The sequence below is a fragment of the Aphelocoma coerulescens genome, chromosome 10 (assembly GCF_041296385.1).
Source record: "Aphelocoma coerulescens isolate FSJ_1873_10779 chromosome 10, UR_Acoe_1.0, whole genome shotgun sequence".
NCBI classification, from domain to species: Eukaryota; Metazoa; Chordata; class Aves; order Passeriformes; family Corvidae; genus Aphelocoma; species Aphelocoma coerulescens.
Genome location: NC_091024.1, coordinates 11,824,863 through 11,852,800, shown reverse-complemented (window position 1 = coordinate 11,852,800; position 27,938 = coordinate 11,824,863). Strand labels below are relative to the sequence as shown.

General features: G+C 44.0%; 1 protein-coding gene across 2 annotated transcripts in view; it reads right to left on the bottom strand.

The window, feature by feature from the left end:
- The window catches only part of MAP2K5 (mitogen-activated protein kinase kinase 5), a 120,036-nt gene that overhangs the window by 74,408 nt on the left and 17,690 nt on the right, over nt 1-27,938 (bottom strand). For both annotated transcript variants that reach the window (XM_069025783.1, XM_069025784.1), the window contains exons 7-11: nt 25,367-25,415; nt 20,451-20,515; nt 8,219-8,258; nt 3,186-3,254; nt 3,010-3,091 (exon numbers count right to left, since the gene is read on the bottom strand). In XM_069025783.1, coding sequence (XP_068881884.1) covers nt 3,010-3,091; nt 3,186-3,254; nt 8,219-8,258; nt 20,451-20,515; nt 25,367-25,415 — 305 coding nt within the window. The remainder of the gene's footprint in view (nt 1-3,009; nt 3,092-3,185; nt 3,255-8,218; nt 8,259-20,450; nt 20,516-25,366; nt 25,416-27,938) is intronic.

Sequence of the window (27,938 nt, the reverse complement as noted above, 5' to 3'; positions counted from 1 at the left end):
GGTGTCCAAAATGTCCCCGGGGTGAAATACAAATTCTTAAGGCAAGAAAATAAATTCAAAATTGAGAACTAAAAATCTCCAGATTGGCCTTTGTTGGCAGAATGGCCAACAAAGTAAATAAATGGACAAAGAAATTGCAGGCAGAGAATTGCTGCAAACTGAAAGAGAGGAGGTTGGGATGAGATATTGGGAAGGAATTGTTCCCTGTGACAGTGGGGAGGGGCTGGGATGGAATTCCCAGAGGAGCTATGGCTGCCCCTGGATCCCTGGAATGTTCAAGGCCAGGTTGGATGGGGCTTAATTACACCACAATTCTCATTTATGCTGTAACTTCTCACTCTAATGACCGGGGAGGGGGGTGTGTTTTTTATCCCTCATGGTCTCCACTGTCAGAAACAAACTCTGTTTGTCTTCCCTAATGTTCCTCTGATTCCAAGTTATTGAAACTCCCATTCCTTCATTAAATTGAATCTTTCAACTGGTATTGTCCACACTGCCTGTGGATTATAATTAATCCCAGTTTTAAAAGGAAATATAAGTGCTGTGGAATGGAAATCAGAGGTTGCAGCTTCACAGCCTCTCACTGCTCATTACAAACCCAAACAGAAGGCAATCCTATGGCTGGTGGTTCCTGTTCATCCCTGTAACATATCCTTACATTTTGCACCAAAAAAAGACCTCTTCTCACACCCCAAACTGCTAAACCTGGCTGTCACAGCTGGCTCTAAAGGAACTGCTGCTGGAAAAATGAAGGAAAACATTTTTTTGCAAACAAATGGGGAAATCTGGAGTTTTTCTGTGGAGAAAAAAAAAATCTTTGGAAAAAAAAACTTTCCCAAATCCAAAAATGTCAGCTCCCACACGTGTACACACATCCAGGTTCAGTCTGATCACCTGCACATCTTGTTTTCCACGGGGAATTTAGCAGGAATTTATCAGTTTCAAGGGAAAGAGGCAACCACGTAAGTAAAAAGCAATAGGGCATTTCACCACCTTTATTTAGGACATCAACTTTATTACAAATATAAAGGGGCAAAGCTGGAAAACCTCATTTCACATCTCTGTTGCTCTTTAAAATCAATTGGCAGGTGTGAGGCTGATCCAGGTTAGTTCAACCTCAGGGCTTTGGTATTTGCAGGCCTGGAGTTACTTGGATTTTTCCTGGTTGCAGGTGCCAGGGAAGCACCAATATGGTCCTACACATGTCCCCTGAGCACCCCAAAAGACTCAGATCCACCTAGATCCAGGTCATCCATGAAGGAAATAACCTGTGATCTGCAGTCATGGGATATGGATTCAGGAAATATAAACTAAACCAGCCAAAAGGGCTAAAAATTTGACAAGGTTAAAGCTGTTCATCTGCAGGATGAATAGGGGTTTTTCTTCTCTTTACCTGCATCCTTATGAATCAAAATTAAAGGTCTGGGGGGAAAAACAAGGCAAGGTCCCTTTATTTGCATTTTGTTCTTCCTTTAAGCAATTGCTGGTGCTTTCTGCCAGAAGGAGAGCACAACATGAGGCAGAGCAGAGGTCTTCTCCAGAACAATTCCCAGCAATTTGTGCATGGTCAGTAAACTCTGCCACGGTGCTGCATCGCGAGGGATGCACACCCTAAAGGCTGAAATATCTCCAAACAGGAATTCAGAGCATTTCTGTCCATCTTATTTGGAAAAATCCCTGGATTCTAGGAGCACAATCTGAATTTTAAGAGCGCTACTCCAGGCAGATGCTCGTTTTGGCAGCAGCAGATGCTCCCTTGCTGTGTGTGACTACTGCTTTACACAGGCTTGTAAGTCTGAGTGTAACTGCGAGGCAGCTCAGAGAGAGGGCAAAGAGTCACCCAGCAGCACAACAGCAAAGAATTTAACTCGTGGGCTTTGGGGTTTTTTTAATAAAACCTTGAATAAAATACTTTTTCATCCAGAGAATCTGAGAGAACACTGGGAACGGGGTGCAGCCATCACTGGGAGGGAGGTGGAAGTGTAAAAAAGGGAAATAACAGTAAAACCAGATCATTTTAACAGGGAGAAAACAAAATGCACCATAAACCCTAAAGGGCTGCACCCTGCTCCCCACCAGAAAGGAAGAAGCTGCTCGACGATGTTTAATGGGCCACGTTTGGGATTTTGGCTCTGGGATTCTTTCCTGCCACAAAGCCTCCCCTCCACAGCGAATTATTTGGGAGATCTTTTCCTTCTTTATACCCAGCTTAAAGGAACCTTTGTGGAAAACCTGGCTGGGGCATAAAATCCTGGCTCCTAAGGAAATCCTGGTGGGAGGAGCACGCTCTGGCTCGATGGGGAAAGCGGAGCACTGGGAAGAGCCCGAGACACGCAGGGACAGCATCTGCCACAAGAGCTCCCACACAGAGGCCAGCAAGGGTTACAAACTGCTGCCACCAGGGGATTCTCCCTGCCTTTCCTCCAGGAATAGCCAAGAATCCCAAGCAAAGTGCTGGGACACCTCTGCCACGTCAGGCTGTGGGGTCGGGGATATTTCTGGGCTGAGGATTCACGTGGGGAGGAACGAGAGGGAGCTCAAGAAGGAACTCGGCACTGAGCTGGCAAACAGCTGGGTTGGAAAATAACTCCTTGCCTGGCAATTAAGAGACTATTTCCACTGCAAACACACAGGACATTGGGTTAATAGATTTCTTTAAAGGAAAAGCTGTTTTGGCTATCAAAACACTACAAGTGAGGAACAGCTGTTTTGTCAGCGAGGACAGATTGCACGGGAGGCTCAAATATCAAACCAGAAATTAAGGCAGCATTTATTTCTCTTCTATTTACATTTTCCATAAAAGTAAGCGAAGTTACACATGGGGAAAGCACAGCATTCCATGGAGAATACCCCACAATCCCAATCCCAACCTGCTCTGGTTTTTTAACTACCTGCAATGTTATTAATACTCCACATTTTCGAGTCATACCGCTGCATTTCATTCCACAAGAAAAACCCCTTCTCATTTAATTACTTAGCAATCAAAAGCAAACTGGATACACTACTCACCATCCATGAACTCTGTACACAATGAAATCCTGTTTTCTACAAAAAAAGCACCGTAAAATCCTATGATATATGAGGAGTCACACTGGGAAGAGAAAGGAAAAAAAGCATGAGGTTGTTTTAAAATCTGCTGCAAGAAAATTGAAGCAAGAATAATTCAAATGGTAAAATCCACATACCTTATAAAGAATTTCTAACTCTGACATTATCTGCTTCTGGAGTTCCAGGGTTATGTCTAAGGGTATGACCTGAAACACAAGAGATACCATCTGAGGTCATGTAAAAGGCAAGTGAATTACTCAAAATAAAAAAACCTGAAGATCCATGGACTAAGAATCCTCGTGGGATCACAAGAAAGAGAGGAATAGGTGGAAAGGATCTTTTAACAGAAAGGAAAGGGAAATGAAAGGATTGTCGGATAATCTTGGGATGGTTTGGGTTGGAAGGGAACTTAAAGCTCATCCACCCCTATCCCAGAGTGCTCCAAGCCCCAATGTCCAACCTGGCCTTGGATACTTCCAGGGATCCAGGGGCAGCCACAGCTGCTCTGGGAATTCCAGCCCAGCCCCTCACACCCTTACAGGGAAGGATTATTCCCAATATCCCATCTGTCCCTGCCCTCTGGCAGTGGGAAGCCATTCCCTGTGTCCTGTCCCTCCATCCCTTGTCCCCAGTCCCTCTCCAGCTCTCCTGGAGCCCCTTTAGGCCCTGGAAGGGACTCTGAGCTCTCCCTGGAGCCTTCTCTTCTCCAGGTGAACATTCCCAGCTCTCCCAGCCGGGCTCCAGAGCAGAGGGGCTCCAGCCCTTTGAAAACACCTCTGACCAACCCAACCTGGAGCAGCTCCAAGCAGCCCCTCACTGCTGAGTTTATCCAGTGCCTCCCTCCTCCATCCCTGCCCTCATTTCTCATCATTCCAGCTCCTCAGCAGGACCAGAGCACCAGGGACTGCAGCCAAAGTGGGCTGCACTTCCTGAAGTTATACATTTTCAAGATTTCCAGGGCAGACTCTCTTAACAAGGCACTGAAATCAAATTTAACACTGAATTCTTTGCCATGATTCTTTGAAGACTTGAAAATTCAATCATTAAACTCTGCTTTATAAACCAAACTGGACTCAGTGCTCTGAGCCAGGCTCAGTCTGCTCCCACCCAATAATTCACAGTTTAATACGTTAAGCTAAAGGGAAGCAAAATTTAGTCAGTTTGCAGAATTAGCAGAATAAATATTACAGAAATAGTGCTGACAGAACAGAACACAGGGAGCCCATTTCCAAACACAGCACCAAAATCTGTCTCCAAGACAAGCCAATAACCTGCCTCTTCCCAGAGTTTGCTTTGGGGTTATTTATAAAAGCTGTCACTAAACTAAATTGTAAGTGTAGTACAGGGCTGCCAAGAAACGTTTAACACACTTGTCCAGATCAATAATCATTTGCCAACAATATTCACTTACATTTTTTCCACATGAAAAACTTAGAAATTCATCTGCTGGGATCCCACCAGTTGTGTTCACGGAACATCACCAGAATTCCATCTTGTCACTGGTGTAGAATTAAAATTTTATCTCACCTGGTTCTAATCCTGGTGAGGAATTTCCCTGCAAAGGCTTCACTGACCTCAGCATCAGAAATATCCCTGACATCCCAACACCCAGGCCTGGAATGAGGAAAGGTCTGAGGCTCCTTTGCATTAACCTTAACTACAAGCAGCCCCCAACACTGAGGATAACCTGGGAAAGAAGAGCTTCCCCATTTACAGGTGGTCAGGACACCAAGGGCAGGACACAGACAGCAGAACTGCAAGCTTATTTCATCCCAAAATTCATCAGGAGAGATCAGCCTCACTTTCCCTGCAGAATTATTTCACTGTTTTCTTCCACCTGGAAATGTGTGGCTTGTGTGGCCCCACCTGATGTCAAGGCTGGAGGAACCTTATTTATTTACAGCACAAAAAGAGGAAAAACCCATTTACATCCCACCTTAACTTGCATTTATCATCTCCTTTTGAGTGAAATTTCCAAGCCTGTTCTGTAGAGGTAAAAAGAACTTTCAGGGATTCATGAGGTGACAGTTTCCAGCATGAGCTGGAACTGTGTTAAAGCAGAAAAAGAACCCAAAAAATCTCCTCAGAGTCATTGCTACTGAGGATGAAGCTGTGAATAAAGATTTGGATGCAACATCCTGGAATCCTGGGATGGTTTGGGTTGGAAAGGACCTGTTACTTCCCCATTATTTCCCTGGAATCACCTGAGTCTGCCCAGGGTGCTGGAGCCTCAGGGATGTGGACGGACAGGATGGATCCAGTGTCAAAACTGGCTGAAATGGTTGAGCTGGGGAAGGATATTGGACCAAAAGGGCATTTAAAAAAAATTTAAATGGCATGGAGATGCTCTGGGATTCAGCAAGGTGCTCCAAGCAATCTTCCTGACCAAGCTCCATCTTCCTAATGAAGTTTTTGTCAAAAATACAGCGATTTTGGAATCACACTGAGGCACAGGTGAACCCAACCCACCCAGTACTTCCAGGGAAAAGGGTTAACTTTGGAGAGAGGAATCGACCTGAGCCCATCTCCTCTGCTCCCCACCACCCCTCCAGGACAAACAAGGCTGAGTTGTCAAGCGAAATCCAAGCAGTCAAGTGACTGAATTATAATTTACTCCGTGCTCAATTTAAATCAGTGTGAGGCTATTAAAATATCCAGTATAAATACAGCAATTCATCACAGGCTGTCATGGATGACTCCATCCATTTGCTGGAGTGGCACTCGCTCCACTAAAGGGAACCAGAGCAAAAGCACAGGTCAAATTCAGCTGCTATTCTGCTTTAATTCCCTGCTTTAATCTGGCCTGACATAATTGTCTCTTGCAGTAGGTACAACTCACAGGAAATTCGGGGGCATTATAGGCAGTATACAAATGATTAATCAAATGCTCCATTGAAATGCCAGCTAAAAGCAGTGGGAGAATGGCAAGCAGCCAGTGCACACTCACGGCTTCCACTGGGATTCCTCCCCTGGAAATAGGGAGAAGTTACTTGGGAAAAGGGCATTAAACCCTCTGCAGGGAAAGGTTATAGAAAAGATGGCATTTGGTGCATCACTGAGGGATTATGGTATGGATTTTTTAGCGTTGGGTTGTTTGGCTGATGGATTTTCAAGATTATTTACCAGCTGAAAGTATTTGAATCCACAGGTTTTTGGTTATCTTGTGCAATTAAATCTGTATATTGTCATTAGAAAAAGCCCCAAAATGCAGAGCTCTGCTTTCCCAGATCCTTCCCCTACAGCCTGGTAATCCTGTGTCAAAACATTGGATCTGTGTGATGATCATGTCAAGAGGTTGGCATTGAAATCCTCCTTAATTGCTGCTTATGTCAAGATACAAGGAATTTAATTAATTACTTTTTATTACCACATAAAATCATAATTATATATAATTATATATAATATAGAATGTATATGATATAGACATGTTCTTTTCTATAGTTCCTATATATTTTAATAGAAATATTTAATTAAGTAATCTTTTTGATGGCAGTTCCACAATCACCACCAGAGCAGCTCTCCCAACCTCCAGCTCATCAGCACCTTATTTTTAACCACAATAATGCATATTTTGATTTAGTATCTCTCTGAGATCACATGAAATGAAATAAAATTGAGAGTGACAGGTCCAACACGAGCAGAACCTGCCAGAGATCCCATTTCCCAAATCTCCAGGATGCTCATTATCCACCAGGACTCCCCAAACCTGTGGACTCCGAGGGAAAAAGGAGGTGAAATTGCTGGGAAAAGGGTTTTGCCACAGGGAGGTGATTTCAATTAACCTTGCAAAGGGTGAACTTGTCCCTCCTGCCTGAATTCCCAGAATTTCCTGGTGCTCCAGCTCCTCTCCAGGCAGCTTCTGAGGGCACCTCCAGCCCCAGACATGGATGGAGCTTGGAAAAGCCCATTTGAGGAAGCAGTGGAGCTTTTTTAGATCCATACTGAAAGCTTTAATTATAAAAAAAAAATATTTATTACATTTTCTGTCCTTTTGTGCCTGTCACAACTCGGAGAACTCCTGTCTAACCATTCCTGACAGGTTTAGGAAGGTTGGACACCACTTAAAAAGGCTTTTCAAAATGACTTTTTCCAAAACTTTTTTAACCTTCTATAATTAGAAGTTATTAGGATGTTATTTCTGTGCTTTCCACAGGTGAAGACCCATTTCAAATCCAGCAGGAAGAATTTGCTTCCCTGCAATTCACAGGAAAATCAAAAGCCTTTTTTTTTTCTGGGATGAAGGGATTTCTGTGATCCTCAGGAAAAGCCAGAACTCGGGCAGAAGCTCATTTTTATAAATTCCACATGGCTGAAACCACAACCTGAGCCTAAATCTGAAGTCAAACCACACAAGTTCTGCCCAATAAATAGAAATATTTCATTTAAATCTTGTATAACCTTTTATCTTGAAATTTCATTTCACTCCAATCCTGCTTTAAGCACCCAGCTCCCCTCATTCCTCCTCTCACCCTCCTCTCCCATTCCTTCACTTTACCTCAGTTATCCCACCAGAATTTAAGGATTAGAGGATGGGAAAAGAAACAAAAACCCATTTCCCAGATTTTTGAGCAATTATTCCATAAAGAGTTCCATTTTAGAACAAGCCTTTTTTTAGATCACCAACTATTAACTGGAATGCCACGAATGCAAGAATTTGTTTTTCCAAATCTCTGCTGCTTCGAGTTTCAACAAAATTGTTCAGTTGAAAAAAAATCAGATCTATTGAAAAATTACCTCTTCTTTGGATTATTTTTGTGCAGATGAACTATTAATAATTTCATTTACAAGCGTAAATTAATTAACAGATTACATCCAAGAGCTGCCACGCTGTTGCTATTATTTTATCCCAGTTTTAACTGAATTCCAGTGAAAATTGGGATTTATCTGATCACAAAATGCTGCAATCTCCAGGTTTAACCCAAGCAAGGAGCCCAACTGCACTTGAAACATCCATGGAGATGTCAAGATGTGGGGATTTCAGGCAACTCCCTGTGGGAAAACCCTGGATTTTGGGAAGCTGTGCTCATTGGGAATGACTCCATTTACAGTCTGGGGTTTTCCTGCATAGATTAATGCAATAAACCAAATTGAGATCCAAAAATCAGAGGGAAGGGAGGGAAAGCAAGGTCAGGAAAAACTGGAAAGAAAGAAGACGTCCGGAATCTCTTACCTTCACTGCCAGGATTTTTCCACTACGGACATGGTATGCCCTGTGTGAGGAAATAATGCAATTATTTGAGATCATATAAAATTCCCTCTGTAAGGATGTGCAATACAAATACACTGATTTCCCAGGAAAGTGACTTTGAGCTCACAGATTTTACACAAAGCCAATTTTATCCAGCATTTCTAAGGGAAAACTGAGGAAAATACGGGATCAAAAATATATTTACAAGGGAACCATTCACCAGGCTTGTATCTTTATTTTTGATACAAAATATACACATTGAAGGCTTTGATACAGGAGAAAAATAAACTATAAATGGGAATTTAACAGAATCATTTCGGTTGGAAAATGCCTCCAAGATCACTGAGTTCAACCTTAAATCTGAGTTAAACCTTGAATTTATCCACTTCCCCATTTTCTTGCAATGGAATTAATTAAGATTATAACCATCACTCAGAATTTTCATGGAAAATCAGGATTATCTCACCAATCTGCCAGTCCTGTGGGTATTTTCAGAGACAAGCAGCTACACCAATTAAATTGAATTAAAACAGATTATGGCCAATTCTTTCTCATAACTTAAGGACCCACAGAAAATATCAGCAAAATTAAATTTCTGCATTTATTTTAAGATTTCTTTTAAGATTAGTGGGTGCATATAAAGGTAGAAAGAATTATTGGAAATGTTTGCAGGCACCCAAAAAAATTTTTCCAGGGTATTTCAACAGCAGGTTGTCTTCATTTCTGAGGAGAAACACCCATAATTGGCTATTTAACAATGACTTGAATACTCCCAACCATGAACACGTGAGAAAATAAAGGCAGGTAAAAAAAAAAAATCTCTTCAAAATCCAATGTAATTTTGCATAAAAACAAAACCATTAAAGGTTTTCCTCTTCACTGGTTTTACTGTCTCACCCTGATTTATGGCACCAGGCACAGCAATGTCAGAGATGTGGCACTAACCTTAAAGAATTATAATATTTTACTACTCTCTACCTCTAGCAATTATTACTGAAGAAGAAAAGCTTTAATAGTTGGGTTTTTGCATGTAAAATCACCCAGAGACAGGGTGAGGCTGTCGTTTAATCTTATTTACAACCCTGAGCACTCCCCTAATTTCTGGTAATGGCTTGGCAGTTCCTAAAAACTTCACCTTAATTTAATAACTCTTGGATGAACATTTCTGTAACCGAGTGGCATCGGCTTTGAGGGGGGAAAAAAAAAAGAGTTTAAAAAGGCAGAGGGGAAAAAATCACTGCAGAAAATGAGATCATCCATGGGAGCTCTGATAGAGCAGGAGCTGAATCCACGAATCCACGAGCTCTGCTGTAACTGGGGATGAACCAACAGTGGCAAAACATCCTGGGCTTAAGATGAGCAGGAATGATAAGGGATGAAGAGGTTGGGAAAAGATGCTCAACGTCTGTTGGCTTAATAGGGACCTCACTGGACAGTTTAATTAGCTTGTCAAGAAAGCTGATCCTTTTTCCATAGGAGAGATCTCCTGTTTCCAAGTGAATTAAAAGGGAAGACTTGATTATTTAATTATGATGCACGCTAATTCATCCGTGGAAGTTTGGGTTCAATTTCCAGCAGAGGGCAGATACCTGGTTTGGTTTACAGAGCACTGACAGCACCAATTTAACATTTAATTATCGCTGGGAATTGGATCACAAAGGAGCAGGAGCCCGTGGGCCGGCGTGGCCGGGGCCTTTGGGATGCCAGGCTGCCCAGCAGGACAGGAATTTGTTTACTCCAGGCTGATCCAGCATCTCAATTGTCCTGCCCTTGCCCAGTACAATAACTGTAAAGTGATTAATGAAGTTTGAATGGGAGCTTTGGTTACACCAAAAGACAACCCTACACCTCTGCGGTGTTTTAATTAACAGCTAACACTTCAAATTAGGCTGGAGTTGCTGCAGTAATTACCCCTTCCAATGAGTGTGGAGGGAAAAAGGGTTTTCTTGGATGTTATGTGGGACTGGAAGGTGGAATTGATCATTTTGGTTACAGTCAGCACCGCTAAAGCCTGAATTTAATACCTTTATGCAGCTTCTAAAGAATGGACTAAAAAAATCCCACAGGATAGCGAGCACACCATGAGGAAGACCAGACTTTTAGTAAATTTATGGATGTCCAGGAGGAGATTAAACCAATATTCCCACTCAAAGTCTCATCTCAAGGGTCATCTCCCAGGTTTTGGTGCCACCTCCAGAAGTGAAGCAACCAAACCCATCAGAGACAAGGAGCAAAATTCCAAAGGTTCCTCAGCAACTTGGCACACTTCAGGAACGCACTTAAAATCTTCCAGGATGGCAGGAAAATTCCTAAAACCAGCTCAAAACAGCAGCTCCCCAGTGCCAGGGACGGGTCTGAGCAGTGCCCAGCAGTGAGGAGAAGGGGATGCTAAACACCACGCTGCGTTTTGGGGGGGGTCTCCCTCCCCACTCCTGGCACAGGAGATGGAGGCAAACACAGAATCCTGGAATGGTTTGGGTGGGAAGGGACCTTAAAGCCCATCCCATTTCACCCCCTGCCATGGGTAGGGACATTTCCACTATCCCAGGGGGCTCCAAGCTCTGGCCTTGGACACTTCCAGGGACCATCTCCTGGTGGGAAGTTCCCCCAGTGACACAGAGCTTGGCTTGAAACCATCACATGTTGTCCAAGGAAAGGACAGAGACTCCAACGCTGCCTGGCTGAACATTCCCACTGGGGAACAGAAATTTCAGTCTCTCCCTCCACATGCCCACCAGAATTCATTATTCCAAGCCCCTGCATCCATTACAATGAACAGCTCCTAAGCAAGACTGGCACAGTTGTGTCCAATATTTCATCACCCTTGGCTATAAACCACATCCCGAGACATTTAAAGCCCTCAAGGGCCTCACAGGAGCCAAGCCCTCCAGCAGAACTTCGTCTCCTCCACTCTGGAAAAGCAGAGCATCCCTCAGGGAGGGCTGCAGAGGTGGCGTGGCCAAAAACAGGGTTATTTTGGGGAATAAGAGAGATGCTGTGTGAGCAAGCACCGTGCTTGAACAAAGCCCTCCAGCTAAGCCACGAAAACTTGTGATGGACTGCAGAGAGTGCATCCCTTGTGTCCCAGAAAATACAAATCAATATCATGGAAAACTAGAATAGGGCTTTGGGGGATCTGCCAACCCTCAGCATCTCTCCCCCCACCCCGTACAGGAGATGTGTTTCTACAGGAAAGCAAATTAAAAACAGGAAGCATCAGAAGCAGCTGGTTGGCGTTTTAAGGAGAAAAGAGGAATGGAAATCCACATTACCTGCTTTGTTCTTCCTGAGGTAAAGAAAACCAAGGAGAAATGGCAGTGCTTTGGGCTCTTTGTGGAATAAACCCCTGCCCACCCTAATATTTAACGCTAAATACTTGGTACACCCAATACGATGAGTTTGTACTCAACACAGAAGGAAAACAAACCCAACTTAAGAGAAAACGTGCCAGATTCTTAATAAAGAGCTAATAAATTCTTAATAAATAGCTAAGATGGCAAACAAAATATTTCTCTCAGACCAACAATTTTACATCCTCCCTGTGAGGAATTTTACCTAAAGCACAGCGGGAGCTGAAGGATGCTGTGGTTGTGGGATAATTCCTTCCAGCGCAAGCAAAGAACCAACCCCAGGCCGCAACCTGCAGGCAACTGAAGGGAAACACTAATTTTCAATTTTTTTTCTAATTTTTAATTGCAAAGCCCTTGCCCACATGTGAGTGAATCAACAATGGTCACATCACGAGCAGGGGCTGAGTTTGCCAAGATCCCCGAGCTTTTTCCAGCAGCTTTTCCCATCAAACACAACTTCTCACTACAAGCTGAGTTTGGTATTATATCTCAAAATAAACACAGTCTCTACCTAGAAACCAAAATCCCTTCAAATTATCCTCTCACGCTCAGAACAGCACCAAAGGAGCCTGGAGCAGCACAGGATCTGCTTCCCATCTGCTCCCTCTGGCCACCAGGATACATCCTTTCATTTTTCCCCACAACAGCCACGGAAACAATTTCTAATCAATAAGATACTCCTTGGCAAGCCTAAATGATTCAAGGGAAAGCCATGACCTGTCTGCTGTGCCAATGAGCCAGCCCTGTCCCTTCCCAGAAATATAACCAACATCAGCAAAGATGACAAAATGATGAACTGACAGACGGAGACAGCAGCGATGGGGCTGCAGGATCCAGGGATGCAACACTCCCCTCCAGCCTGGGGACACCTAAGGCTGGTGCCATGAGGGGCTTGGGACAAGGGATGGAGGGACAGGACACAGGGAGTGGCTTCCCAGATGGGATATGGGGAGAAATTCCTCCCCAGAATGGAGATTCCCTGCCTCTCCCATGCCCTGTCCCAGTGCTGCAGTACTGGAGCTCTGCCTTTCTTGCCAAGAGCTTTCTCCTGAGGTCCATCTGAACTTGCCAAGGTGGCAGCTTCAGGCCACAGAGTAAAACTAGAAGTGAATATTCTGCTTCTTTTCTCCCAACGCTTTTCCTCCTACTTCTCACCCTGGGATGAATGCACTACCCACATTTGTTAAAAACAGCAAGAGATAATTTCCCTCAAAAGGGTTGGGAAATATTGTCCCATTTCCCCACAGTTTACTCCCAGCACTGCACTGAGGAGCTGCAGAGGAAGCTCTCCAGACCCACTCAGACAAACCACACCACACACCAAAGGTCTCTGCTGCCACGGCAGAGTGTTTCCAAACAGAAATAAGAGTTTTAAGCTTCTTATTTGAGCTCAAAAGCTGTTATTTGACCAGAAAAAGCTGTGCTTGTAGCAGGCCGCACCTTCAGACGTGAGGGCGCAGAGCGAGTCAAACTGGACATTTATGAGAAATAACCGAGAGCAAAAAGCTGTGTCGGTGTCGTGCACAGGGACCTCAGCCCTGCAGCACAACGTGCCAGCCACCAGCTGCAAACTCCACGCAGCAAATCACCCCCACATTTGCTTTACTGGTCATTTTCTCCTTTTTCCCCCCTTTTTTGCCTGGGACTGCCACTGTTTGTCGTGCTCGTGGTCAGAGCGTGGCAGCGCAGCGACAGGAGCGTCACGTACTCCGATGGCCATCGAAAGAAAGAGATTCAAATTGTTTCTAGGAAATAACCACTTTGCCAGTTGCTGCCTCCTGCAATAGCAAACACATTAGCCTGACTCTGTGGCTGTTAAACCAGGGAAGCCAAAGTGCACAGCAGTTGGAAAAAGGAGCTTTTATGGGGCTGTGCTGGTTCACAGCACAACCTCCCCTCCCTCTGAAATGCCACTGCAGATGCTTGAGTGCTGATTGCAAAATGATTTGCTGGGGAAGTAGCAAACAAACTGCAAATAGTGGTATCTGAATGTTAAAACTTCTGACAAAAAGCACAGTTGGCACCAGAGGCTGCGTAAAGGAAACGCTGAGCAGCAATGTCTCACTTAACCCAGCTCAGTGCTGGAATCCAAGCTCAGGGAATGATGATCCCTCACCTCTTTGTGCTGGAACCTGCTCCTCTTTCCATCTGTTACCACTTAAACAAGTCTTCCTTCTCTCCTGCAGCCAAACATTCAGGGCTAACCTTTGGAAACGGGATTCCCAGCCTTTCTCCTTGTACCCATCCCACTGCCAGTCAGTCCCCATTCCTGAAAGAGACCTGGACAGGCTGGAATAAGGACGGAGCTCGAGCAGAGTGTGGTACCACCACACCTACACCAGGTCACCCAGGACCACCCAGAGCAGCTCCAGACACAGGAATGGACTCACCTGCTGGATTTAAACGGGTGTAAGGATAAAAGGCAGCAGAGCAGCTGTGAGCTCCGACTGACATGGTGTTATCCCACATGGCAGAAAGCCTGCAGTGAATCCATCACAATTTCAGGAAAGAAATATGAAGCAACAGAGTGCGAGCCAAAAAGTACATCACATTCTTTGGTGACAGGAATTAAGAAGCCAACATGAGGGGTTGTTCAGCCTAGAGAAGGGAAGGATCCAGGGAGAGCTCAGAGCCCCTTCCAGGGTCTAAAGGGGCTCCAGGAGAGCTGGAGAGGGACTGGGGACAAGGGATGGAGGGACAGGACACAGGGAATGGCTTCCCAGTGCCAGAGGGCAGGGATGGATGGGATATTGGGAAGGAATTCCCCCCTGGGAAGGTGGGGAGGCCCTGAGCTCTCACCCCAGCTCACTCACTGCTAACAAGCACAAGCTCCCATTTTCCGGACTGCCGCTCACTTCATCTTCCCAGCTATGGACATCCAACACAAACAAAACAACTTTAATTTAAGAATCATCCAGTTTCTAATTAAACAGCCATAGGCAGCTGGCTGGATACATTTTAATCAGTTTCAATAACGTATTGATTGGATACTGAAGCTTAAAAATTAAAAGTAAAAAGATGACCGGGGAATTGTCCCATCTCAGCCCAACAGTAGAACCCTCTGTAAATAACTCCTCTTTTAACCATCAGCTAAATGAACACTTCAATACTGCACTACAAAGTCTTCTGCAAAATTACTTTAACTAACAAGCAGAAATTTATCAGCTTCAGCCAAAATCAATGCTGAAATCAATTTGAACACTGGTTGTGTCTAAAGGGGCTCATTGGCAATTTAGGGAAATTACACCATGTAAATGCCTGTGCTTTAATTGAACAGTTTCATCAACTAGGCTGTGATTGCTGTCCATTCATTTATTTACTTTCACTGCAGCTCCCATTCTGCAGAGGAATGGGTTTTGTCAGACTTGAAGGAGGTACTTTATCTTCATTTTATGCACTTTTGTGCATAACAGATTCTATGGGGTGGGCGAGCACTATCCGGGGTCACAGGAAGCAAGTGACCAGCAAGCACTGGTCAGTCTTGTTTAACCCACACTGGTAATAGATGACATCCAGTGGGGCATTTCTAACTCAGTCAGGTACTGCTGCTCCAACGCTTTCAGTGGGACTCAAAATAAACCCAAACAAGAGAAACAGAAAATGAATGCAGTCTGGGAAAGGAAATAAAGGGAAATGCCTCCACAGCTGCACCACAGGAATTAAGGGAGGTGCCATTTTAAGACTTCAAAGGGTCAAAGATGTGTTTTAATGCCAAACAAGCCAGTGAAGCTGCCTGTGCTTCCTTCCCTGAGCACCAGGCTGGGACAAGCACTGTGGAGAAAAGGTTGTGAGAACCTTCCCCAGGAATCCCCTGCCGATGAAGCAGGGTCAGCTCCAGGCTGGGAATCTGCAGCTCCATCCCTGCTTCTGTCACTTCTTTGCTGCCTTGGAAAAGGGATTTCATCTCTGCCTCCATTTATCCTCTGCCAAAGGGCCAAAATAATCTGTGAATTAAAGTATTCTAAAAGGAGGCAAAGGATAGTTCTTGTGTTACACATGTGCTGGAGAAGGGAAGGCTCCAGGGAGACCTTGGAGCCCCTTCCAGTGCTAAAGGGGCTCCGGGAGAGCTGGAGAGGGACTGGGGACAAGGCATGGAGGGACAGGACACAGGGAATGGCTTCCCAGTGCCAGAGGGCAGGGATAGATGGGATATTGGGAATAAATCCTTCCCTGTGAGGGTGGGGAGGCCCTGGCATATGGTGCCCAGAGAGGCTGTGGCTGCCCCTGGATCCCCAGAAGTGTCCAAGGCCAGGTTGGCCGGGGCTTGGAGCACCCTGGGACCCTGCTTTAAGGTCCCTTCCAACCCAAACCATTCAGGATTCTGTGATATCCATATGGAAAACCAGCAACAAATGACCAGGAGAGGAACAGCTCCAGTAAGATTTGGGCTAGATTCCCACAACATCTGAGGTGCTTTAAAGAACAGACTGGGACTACAGAACTCCTTCCTGCCAGCACCCCTGTCCTGCACCAGGGCTGTGGGATAAGCCAGGAGAAGCCAACCCTGCCCAGCAAAAGCTCCTCAAGGCAACAGCAAACTCCAGTTATTCCATCACCATATCCCAGCAAACGGAGCTGCATCCCCTCCACCTCCCTTCCCCACAAACACAGCTAAACCTTCTCCAGCTTCCCTGCTCCAGGCTGCCAGTGCTTCCCCAGCAGCGCCAGAGGATCCTCAGCTCCCCCCAGGGCACAGACTCCAGGCTGTGGAGCACACACAGCCCCCGCCCAGCTGTCTCCCACACTCGGTGTTTAATGTGCTAATGGGGCACCCCAAGGTTGGCCGAGATAGGAAATGAAGGGATGGGCAGATGCTGGAATGTTCAACCAAACTGCAGAATTGCTCAAGGAAATTGCTCAAACAAATTAAGCTTCCTCATTTATCCCTATTTTCCAGGCTATCCAATTCTTCGGGGGCGGGACATCATCCACAGCCACTTCTCTCCCAATTACTCAACTTAAAAGTGAAGCCTTCTGCTTTCACAGCATTTTGCTAAGATAGGAACTGATGTTCCCATTCCTTCCCTCCCTCCCAGATCCTGGTAACTCCCAAATTAATTCGGGCATCATTGGGGCTTTATGTTTATTTTGGTGTATGGAGCTTTATGCTCCTGCTGCTGGAGACTCCAACAGAACCCACGGAGTTACACACACAACTCACACTGCAAAATAAATCCCAGGAGGCTGTGCCATGCCCTAAACACAGCTCCTGGAACATCTCACTTCTCCTGTCCCCTTGAAAAACAAAGACTAGAAAACATGAAATAAGAATAAAACATTCATTTTGCTTCTCTATAAAGGAAATAGCGATGCTTTAGACACGTCATGTGAGAAAGACCTGACAGAGTCATTATTTGCTAGAGATAAACACCTCCACTTTATAATATTTAGGTTCAAAATCTACACAGCTAAGGATATGAGCTCTGAATAATTTAATGGAGCTGCTCCAGGGACCAGGTGGCAAAGCACACCCACATATTCCAAATCAAATCCTCAACCTAAGGAGAGATCTCCTCAGAGCAGCCTCTGCAGTCATGGATGGAGCCCAAAGATGCAGCACAAAGCTCATCCTTCCAATGTCTTTTGGGCTGACCAGCAAATGATTTGATCCAAGAAAAGCAATTTAAGCAGGTCCAGAGATGTTCTGCCACACAGATGTTTGGGAAGAGCTTAAATTGGGCATTCTCCACCCCACCAGCTTCCATTAAACAGCTGGCAGCTGAGTTTCAAAAAATGCATAGAACTGGAGTTAAATACTCCACAGAGAGTGGAAATCAGAGCAAATGACATAGCCTACCTACAGCACCTGGCAAACAGGAGAGGAGCACACTCAGGTGCTTTCAGGCTTTGTTACAGCAGATTTTATCCTTTTCTTGACAGCCTTTACCCAAGACAGGGCACACTCTGCTCACTGGGCAGCAGTGGAAGAATCGCTGCTTTCTGGTGGAATATTCAATGGACAGTTTGGGCTTGTTTTATATTTTCTCACGTACTTCTGAACATGCAAGCAACCAAAAAGCAAGGCTAATTAACTGGTTTTGCCATATCTAACACGAGAATTTTTATTGTTCCTTAATTAAGCAAACAGCGTATGAAAAGGTAGGGGGAGAATGGGATGTCAAAGAACCATAAAATCTCCTTCTTTTTAGAACAGGAAAAACATTTAGATTCAGCAAGTTCTCCCTCGAAATATTGCTATAAAGTATTGATTTTTTACCAGACTCAATTGACTGAAAAGTTGTTTGTATAGCAATATTGGCCAAGCCAATATAGTGGAACAATTTTGCTACACACAGTAATCAAGTGTATTTCTAAAGTATAATTATACTGTCATAAAAATAAAGCTAAGATACCTCTTCTCCAAGCAATAAACCAGTTGCAGCTGTAAAGAACCCAAATAAATGAAATCCATTTTCTAACTAAACATAGTCTTCCAAAGAGAACAACCCCAGCTCCCCTCTCCCCCCACCTCCAACCAGGGGGAGCAGGAAAAGTGATCAATACTTCAATCTCAATAAACTATTTCAATAGTGCTTCATTCCCATGGAAAAGAGAGGCTGGAAAATTTTTGCTCAGCGACCTGCGACGCGCTGTCTTGTTCCCCGAGTGCTGGGAATATATCATTGCCATAATGGATATGAGTTAGGATAAAGAGCTGGGAAGAGAGGGGGAATAAAAAAAAAAAAGATAAGGATAACAACAACAAAAAAAGAATAAAAAGGGCGTAGACAGGCTCGTTCTTCAGCTGCAGATCAATACCCACACAGCCTCTCCTCCCCGAGCCAGCAGCCCCACGCTGCGAGGGGGAAACAGCCCAACCTCTGCAATTAATTTTACTTGACAAATGTTCATTGATTTACTGGAATAAAATATCTGTGGGCTGCTGTGCGTGGCTGGGGCAATCCAGCTACCTGTGAGTGTTCCAGTCTGAACCCCTTATTCCCTATTGGGGCGCGGATGCTCCGCTGGAGACTGAGAACTGGGAACATTTTGGGAAGGGGGGATTGCTCCAAGCTAGGGAGTTCTGCCACAGGGCTGGAGCCCCTCTGCTCTGGAGCCTGGCTGGGAGAGCTGGGAATGTTCACCTGGGGAAGGGAAAGCTCCAAGGAGAGCTCAGAGCTCCTTCCAGGGCCTAAAGGGGCTCCGGGAGAGCTGGAGAGGGACTGGGGACAAGGGATGGAGGGACAGGACACAGGGAATGGGTTCCCACTGCCAGAGGGCAGGGATAGATGGGATATTGGGAAGGAATTCCTCCCTGTGAGGGTGGGGAGGCCCTGGCACAGGGTGCCCAGAGAAGCTGTGGCTGCCTCTGGATCCCTGGAGTGTCCAAGGCCAGGCTGGATGGGGCTTGGAGCACCCTGGGATGGGGGAAGGTGTCCCTGCCCATGGAATGGGATGAGCTTTAAGTTCCCTTCCCATCCAATCCATTCCAGGGTTCCATGATAATGTGTAAAACACCTCACACACAAAACCAGTGCCTGTTCCCTGGAGCAGGCTGGAATGACTCCTGCACTGGGAAGGATTCTGAAGTCACTGCAGCTGCTGACTTTAAATAAGAACGGGATAAAAAGGAATGTGAGAGACAGAAACACTTCCCTGACACAGGAGTGGGCTCCTGCCTTTGCAGGTCAGACTTTCCCTGTCTGAGAGTGCAGGGAAATGCCACAGTCACCCACTCCAGGCACGGGATCACAGCATGACACCTTCAGAAACACAGCATGATGTCAAACAGGGAACTTTCAGCCTTACATCCCCTTTTATCCAAATTCCCTTCTCTGCCTCTTCTTCTGACACCAACAAGTCACTGACTGAGCTTTAGAGCTCAACATTCTTCCTCATATCTATAATAAAATCAGAAAGTAACACCATTTCCTCCAGTTCCTTGGTCTAGGAATATCCTTCTCCAAGAAAACATCCATGAGATTTCCCAACCACATCCCACCCCCAAGGCCAACCTGATTTTAAGGGTCCATTCCAAGACTGCATTTCCTCCTTGGAGGCTTTGGAAGCCCATTTCCATTAAACCTTCTGCAAGGAGGAGTTGTTTTGCAATGCTGGCAGCCAATTAGAAACTAAACTAAATGCACCGTAGCTTTTAAAACATTTTAGGGGAAAAAAAAAAGTTAATATCAAAGTTAAAATGTCTAAGGTATAAACAAAGCCCTAATGGGATGCTGGGTTACTGTATATGGTAAATAGCTCTCTGGAGGAAACCTTTATTACTCCCTCAGGGCTTTCTTACAAAGTATGGATTTCTTAATTCCCAGTGGAATATTTTTCATACCCCACTGCAGACTATTAAGTACCAGATATTACATTCTGTAGTTTAAACTTTGCACTATGCATAAGAAGGAGTTTTCTCAACAGGAAAGTCTTATCTGTGCTATTATCATCTTTACCATATTAAAATTAATCCTGGCTGCGGGGTAGGAGCTTTGCCACCAAAATTTGGGGGAGTTTATCAGGCTGGGAGGGAGGGAGGGGAGCAGCAGCCAAAGGGGGGGGAGGGATTCGGAAGGGGCAGAGAAGGACAGGGCACTGGTGCCACTGGTGCCACCATATCCCACTGCTGTCATTCCCAGGAAGGGCGTGGTGAGCCAGCAGGAATTACAAATCCTGGAGGCCAATCCATGATGCTCCAGCACATCCCAAGCTCTACTTGTGAACCATTAACTTGTTACCCAGAAAGGATTCAAAGCTGCATTAAAAACAAAGTAAAATGCCCTCAGAACAGTTTAAAAGTTTATATTATGAATTCCTTTCCTGCACAGCAGCAAGGGCCCACCTATACCCCAAAGGGTAAAAATAAAAACGCTGTTACATTTGAATTTTTTCCCAGATTTTCAGTGAAATCCCCCACTCACTTGTAGACTGTGCCTCCGTTGCCGTGCCCGAGGATGTCTCGGTATCGTATGTCTTGTTCATTCATCTCCACAAGAAAGAAAGAAAAACAAAAGAGATGTCATGCTGTGGATGGAAATGTCAAGGAAAAGCAACTCCAGGCCATAAACAACAAGCAGTCTGGGTCATTTCAAGTTCAGCTGCAAGAACGAGAAGATCAATACAACATTTGCTGTCCAATTTATAAAAGACGATACCAAGGGACAAAGTGATGGAAAGTTTAATGACAATTTGTTTGCCTGGGTCATTTCATTAAAGTTTGATAAAAGGTGTCAAAATGGAATGATATAATATAGCTCAAGAGGGTCAGGGCACAGATACTGAGAGGAAAAGGGGCTCCAGAGCAGCACATAACCAGAGCCAAAGTTGGAGGTGAATGGAAACAATCCGACAGAAACTGGCAGCTGGAGTGTGCCTGGAAAAGTTTATGATTTATTCTGGAATCAGCATAATTGATCCTAATTGAGTGGCAGCTCTGTCAGTGGGGTTGCTCTGCAGAGCTCCATTTATGCAGCTTTTATCTAAAGCACTTCTTTTAATAAAAATAATCAGTCTGGAATTACAATAAAAACCATTTTCCTTGAACTACACAATGAATTCTTCGCCTCCATCTTCCTGCTCACTGGGACAACTCAGATGCTCAGAAATCCAGCAGCAGCTGATAAAAGCACTGCACACTGCAAATTCCTGAATTTGGGATCTTTTTTATATGGATTTTACAACAGATTATTATATTGCCCAAGAAGCAATTCAAACATAGAACCACAGTTCAGCCTTCTCCTGGACAAACAGAGTTATTTGGATTTTGCACAAATGAAAAAATCCCACTAAAGATATTTTGGAATGCACGTTTACACTTTAAAATATAAATGTTTTAATCAGAATTAGTTCTGGGCTGAAAGCAATTTTCTCTTCCAAATGTTTGGGCAAATCCTGCTTTGAAAAGGTATTTTCCTAGGAAACATTAACTCATTTTCAGTAATTACTTGTATTTTATGGGACACCAAGTTAAATATTTCACATGACTTGGCCTGGCTGCTTAAAGATGTCATTTTTGTGTATTAACACAAGCGATGATCACAAGCTCAAATGTCCCAAAGAGTCAATACTCAGCATTTCTAATGACCAGAAAATGAAATATTTTATTGATTTAAAAGAAGTTGTAAGGACAGAAATGATTAATCCAAAATTGATGTCCTTTCCTTTCACTACCTGAGCAAAAACCTGGTTTCTCCCTGGAATTTCTACAGAGTGTTGGGAAAACCTGAGTTGAGACAACTCAAAATAGAAGGTGATTATTTTATGACCCATTTGTGGTTAAACCTGGGCCAGGTACCTTAGGAAGGGATGAAATGGCCCATTCCAACACCAAGGTTTATGATGAAAAGCAACATTTATCTCGTTACTGAAAGCTCCTTTGCTTCTTGGATTCACCAGAAAATGCAAATAAAAGGGGAAAAGGCACCTCATGAGGAACAATCGTTCATGAATGGGATTTCAAATATGTAAAGAATCTACAGTGGACCCCTTGCACCAAAAATAATTTCTCTCAGGCTGCAGACTTGGTAATTTTAAGGAGTTTTGCTCTTCCAAGCTGGAGGACCTGAATTCTCCAGTCTTGGAGGTAACAACAAACATTTGCATTCCCAAAAATGTCCTTCTAAGCCAATCACTTGGAAGAGAAATCAAATGAACCCACAAAGCCATGAATAAATTTGTATTTTTGTTTCTTGTGGGGGAAAGAGAAGAATTTTTGGTGGTTACTCAAGTTATAAACAACAAATTGAGCAGAACTAGAGACATAAAGCACATTTCCCTTATCTCCTGCTCTATACTCACTGGGAAAAGGGAATATTTTCTCCACATCATTCCCTAAAAGACAGGGGTAGGAGCAGCTCCATCCTCTGTGCCCAGCACAAAGGGCAACCAGAAACCCAGGGAAAAACAGGAATGCTGGGGTGGAGGGAGGATCTGCAGCTGATGGGGAGATAAAGTGTGATTTACTGGCTCAAATAAAGATGCCAAAAGCACAAGGTGATTTATTTATTTTACTGGGAAAACTGGATTCTCCATCATAAAACGCTCCCCTAATAACCACGGGCTCGGCAGGAAGGGCTGGAATATTAAACCTGCAACCCCAACTTGGATTGGCTGCCAAAATTCAGGGAATTCATGGAAAAGCAAAGCAGGCTCCAATTAGGGAGCAGCAAACAAAGCATCCCTCGTTCACACCTGGCTGGGGATGAAATCAGGGTGTGTCTCTCATAAATCATTAAAAACAAAATGCCCAATTAATCCTGACTGGAGCGAGGAGCTGCCCCGGTGCCGGGGCTTCCCGAGTGGAGGCAATCATGGATTCACGGAGCAGTCACACTCCAGGAGCAGCCAATTGAGGAGATTTAGTAAATCCCACTTTATAGAGCAGAGACTAATCGGGAAACACGAGCCAGTCAAATGTTTCTTATGAACTGTTGACACTATATCAATGCTGAATCAATTGGTGGCATTTACTCTGAGTGACAGAAAAGAAATAAATATTTATATCACATCACCTATATCAATGAACCCAGGCAGAAAGCTATTTCTAACCTGTCAATATTTGATTATCTTGAAGAATCATGTCCCCTTCTTTTAATGATTAATATGAATTCCTTATTAAACCTAAATGGAAACTACTAGAGGAATATCATTAGGAATGCCTCAAAGCAGAAACTGCCAAAAAATAATCAAAAATAATGACCCAGGCCATACTTAAGTAATGGTAAGTGTGACTTAATCCCCCAAAATGAACAAAAGTTAAAATTACCACTAGAAAACCATCTCCAGTTGTGGATCTGTGACCAAATTTTGCAGAACACAACTGAAATCATTCGCTCTCAACAAAAAGCAGATTAACTCCCATCAGGTTGACTAAAAGGTAGTATTAAAACTGAATGTTTTTTTAGTGGGTTTCAGTAACATTTTTAAGAAGTACTTAATCCTTATTTTCTTTTTTTTTATTGGGTTTAAGTATAAAACTTAATTCTTATTTTCTTTTTAGTGGTTTTAAGTAGCAATTTTAATATCATAACAAGAAGTACCTAATTCCTATTTTTTTTTTTTTAGTGAGTTGAAGTAACATTTTGAATATTGTAAGAAGAAGTTTGGTTCTAAAATTCAAAACCACAAGGAAAAAAATCTGTGAATCTATTGCAGGGCACACCAAGCACTTGTTTTTTGTTGTTTAGAACAAATAAAATGCCAAATCCAGCCAACCACAGGGAGATTTTACCTTAAAATTAATCAGTAATATCGGAGTAAGCACCACCTTGATTCAAAAGTTCAGCCTCCTGCTGCTGGTACTCCCAGAATTTCAAGTCACCAAGAGAAATATACAATTTACCTATGGATTTTGCAACATTAACAAAACAAGAGCCAGGAATTTGTGAATACTGAACTCGGCCTAAAAGCCCCAATTCCCAGGCGTATTCCAGGGATTCAGCAACGCTGGGCACCCGTTTTGGAGGGGAACTCCCACTTATCCCCCCCAGAACGTTCCAGGTGAGGCTGAAGGACACCACAGAGCTCAGCCTTTATCTTCCTGACACGCTCAGCCACAACTCCTTGATTCATGAAATGCCAATGAGGCTTGGAGAGGTCATTGTGTGAAGGCACTGAATAGGCATCTGAGATAATTAAGATTTCAGCCTTCGGAAGGCGGAGGGGAAGTGAAGAGCAGTTAAGAAAATCAATAAGAGTCTTTTATTTGCAGTGACACAGATGTCTCAGTCAATAGAGCCTAATAGGCAGCTCGGAGCCACTGGACAGGTGCCTCCCTCCAAGGCTGCCAAAGGGCTCAGCCTGTGACAAACATTAAAACGTATTTATGTGGCTGCTCAAGAATCTGGGCTCTTTTGGAGGGAGTTTCATTTAACTGTGTATATTTAATGTCACTGCGAGCCCACCTGTACCTTCAGCTCGAAATGGGGGAAAAAAAGAACGGTGCTGTTTGTCCATAAACATTTAAAGATTCAATTTTGGGTGCCAGGGCTGAATGCCTGGAGCAAAAAGAGGAGGAACAAGGTGGTGTTCTACAGCTTTGCGTTTTTTTGGTTGGTTGGTTGGATTTTTTGCCTTATTTTTGAAGGATTTACAACACAGAATCATAGAATCGTTAAGGTTGGAAAAGACCTTTAAAATCAAGGCTAACCATTAATTTAACACTGCATAAAGGGCCAGGGTGGCCCTAAAGTGAAGGAGGGCAGGGTTAGATTAGAGGTTAGGAAGGAATTGCTCCCCTGGCACAGGGTGCTCAGAGAAGTTGTGGATTCCCCATCCCTGGAATTGTCCAAGGCCAGGCTGGACAGGGCTTGGAGCCACCTGCGATAGCGGGAGGTGTTCCTGCCCATAGTAAAGAATTTGGAACAAGAGGATTTTCAAGATGGGCTTTAAGAGCCCTTCCAACCCAAACCATTCCATGATTCTGAAGTGACTCCTTGCAAGAACCTGCTAAATTTTTAAGTATCTACTGCTCTAAACCCCACAGAGGTCGTTCTAAGCGAGCAGTTGACTCAGTTATTTAAAATTGATTAACTTTCTTCCCTAGAACCATGGCAGCAGCAGCTCAACACGTGTGCAGGGCCTCGATCTATTTGCAGCTAAACCTGATTAGCACATTTTGAGAAATGGGAAGCAAATTGCTGTGCCAATCACAGCAAATCAGGACAGAGGACTCATCCGTGCCATGAGGGTTTCCATGGTCCCCCCAGTCCTGTGTTAAAAGAACACATTACAGCTAAATGAGCTGTAAGCAGCTCTGCACCATCCAGGGGTGCCAATCAGCCTGGAATGAGGCAGGGACGAGACATCCATGAAGCCAAAGCTCCACCAGAGCACCTACCTGGCCATTGGCAAGGATTTTCTTCAGCTCTGCAGAGGATTTTTTTAAGCTGGAAGAGAACAAACCAAATAAGAAGCAATTATTTTTAATGACTGGGCCGTTTCACTCCGTCAGACAGAGCGAAGCTGTGAGAGACAAGGCAAGTTCGTGGTTACATATTCTGAAGAGATTAAACTTGAAGGGGAAGGTGTGGGGAGCATCAGTCAGCACTGCCAAGCTGCAGACAGCAGGAATGAAGAAGCAATGAGCAGTTAAGAAAAATCAATGTATTTTTCACCCTTCCACGGCAGCTGGTTTAGACACCTGACTGTACCCAGTGAGACACAACCTATTGTTCATCAGCTCTACGAGGGACAATTTTAAAAAGCTGCTCTCACACGTCAGGCGTTTCAAAAAACAACAGCAAAATAAGGCTCACATCCAGTTTTCAGGTGCCATGACTTGTTTTAGAGCTCCCCAAGGCATTATTCCTCAGGAGTTCCTGTGGATCTCAGCTCAGGGCTGTGCTGCCAGTGATGCCCCACTACCTCCCCTGACCACAGACTGGAGCAGAGGAAGCAGGAGAGCACAATTCTTGATTTAGGAATCTCAGGATGCCCCTAAATCCCTGAGGGAAGTCCAGCTTTCCATGTGCACCCATTCCAGGTCAATTTGCTGAATCCCTGTGCTTTTTCAGGAGAATCTACTCCCATGGCAATACAACAAAACAAATCACACTGATTTTTTCTAAGAGAACTTTACCAAACCCCAACTCTCAGCTTGGTGAGCTAAAGAGTAAAGCCCTGAATGGCTTCAAACCCCTTCCCACCCACTCACAAAATTCTGCTTTTTGCCTCCTTTCCTGACAAACTGTTCCTTCAACACAACAAACTGCCTGGGCAGCAACATCTGCAAAACTTTATCTCAAAGGGACATTCTGCTCTTATTACTGAAGTTTAAAAAAAAAAAAAAAAAAGTACAAAATAATATATTCTTGAAAGGCCTGTGCACGTGTCTTGATCACAGATCATTATTAACAGGAACAGTGAAAACACAGATTTCATATTTGGTGGCTTTGTTCTTTAATAGGCCTCTTGTTCCACGACTACTTTAAAGAAAAATTAAGTTTTCCAAGGAAACATAAGTTGATCTTGTCATCTTTCATGACTAACAATTTGTGAACATGAAACAAAGAGAGACTTTCAATTACTTCAAAAACAAAACTCCCGGTGCAGAAGGTTTCGGAAAAGGAATGGCAATTAACCACCAGATAAGGTGACAAGAATCTTCTAGAAGCTTCATTTTCAATGCACTTGAAGAACAAGCTCAAAGTACAGGGAGTACTGAAAGCAACAGCACACAGCAGTGACAGAAAGCAGCTTTATTTAGCTCAGATTGGGGGGACTGCAGATCACAAAGACATTCAGATTTATTTTCTTTTAAGAGTTTTGGGTCGGATCCTCACCGCTGCAATGGTTCCCCGAGGGATGGGGCAAACTTTGCCAGGCTGGCTTTTTTTATCTCCACAATTAGTAGAGCCACCAAAGGCAGCAGCAAACTGGGTTTAGGGGTATTTGGATGGGGTTTCCAGTGGGGCAGAACTCCAACCCTGCTGCTGGATGAGGCTGGAATCTCCCATAGCCCCCACAGGGAAATGGGATTTGTGGGACTGTCCCACCCTCAGGACAGGCCCCCAAACTTCACCCTCCAAACACCATAACTCTGCCTCTCTGATCACGTTCACCTCTGGTAATTCATCTTCTTAATCTTCACATTTCTTTTTTCTTCCCTTTTCTCAGAGAGAAAAGGGAGCAGGATGCTGATGCACGGATAAATGGAATACTAGGCACTTATTAGAGTAATAGAATAATTTAGGTTGAAAGGGGCCTCCAGACGTTTCTATTCCCATGGTTCAGATATGCTCTTGCAGGAAGAAGATGGAACCAGACTCTCCTTATTTCTTTTTAAGAAAACATAAAGGTTTTTTGTAGGTTTTTAACACCAGTATTGAGTATTATGACTTTCATGTAATAAAAAGGAGTTTATCCTCCAGCATTTAAGAAACAAATCCCTAGGAAAAAAAGAGAATGAGTTCTCTTGCGTTTTAAGAGCTAAATATGAGTTTTCAAATTAGGGCTAGAATGTAAAAAGCAAGATAAAGGGGATGGACTCCAAAATTTTGCTGGAACTGTAGGAAACAGGCACCTAAGCTGAAAAGATTTAAAAAAAATCTTACCTCACACTAAGAAACCTCCAAGCTTTATTATTTAGGCTATTTGTTATTACAAACCTATGAATGGGGCATCAAACTTTCAAATCAAAGAATCCTGGAATGAACAAGCCACAAAGACCTGAACACACAGACCTTGGCATTGCACCAACTAAAACCAATGAGCTCAGCCCCAAATTTCATCTCAATGCTTTTGAAGGACAAAGCCACCTGAAACACCCAGCAAACCCTAATTTCTTTCTGAGTTACCCAGCAAACCCTAATTTCTTTCTGAATTACCCAGCAAACCCTAATTTCTCCAGCAGCAAACACAAGGGAAGCCCCAGCAGCCCCAGCCCAATGAGATCCACGAACGGAGGCGAT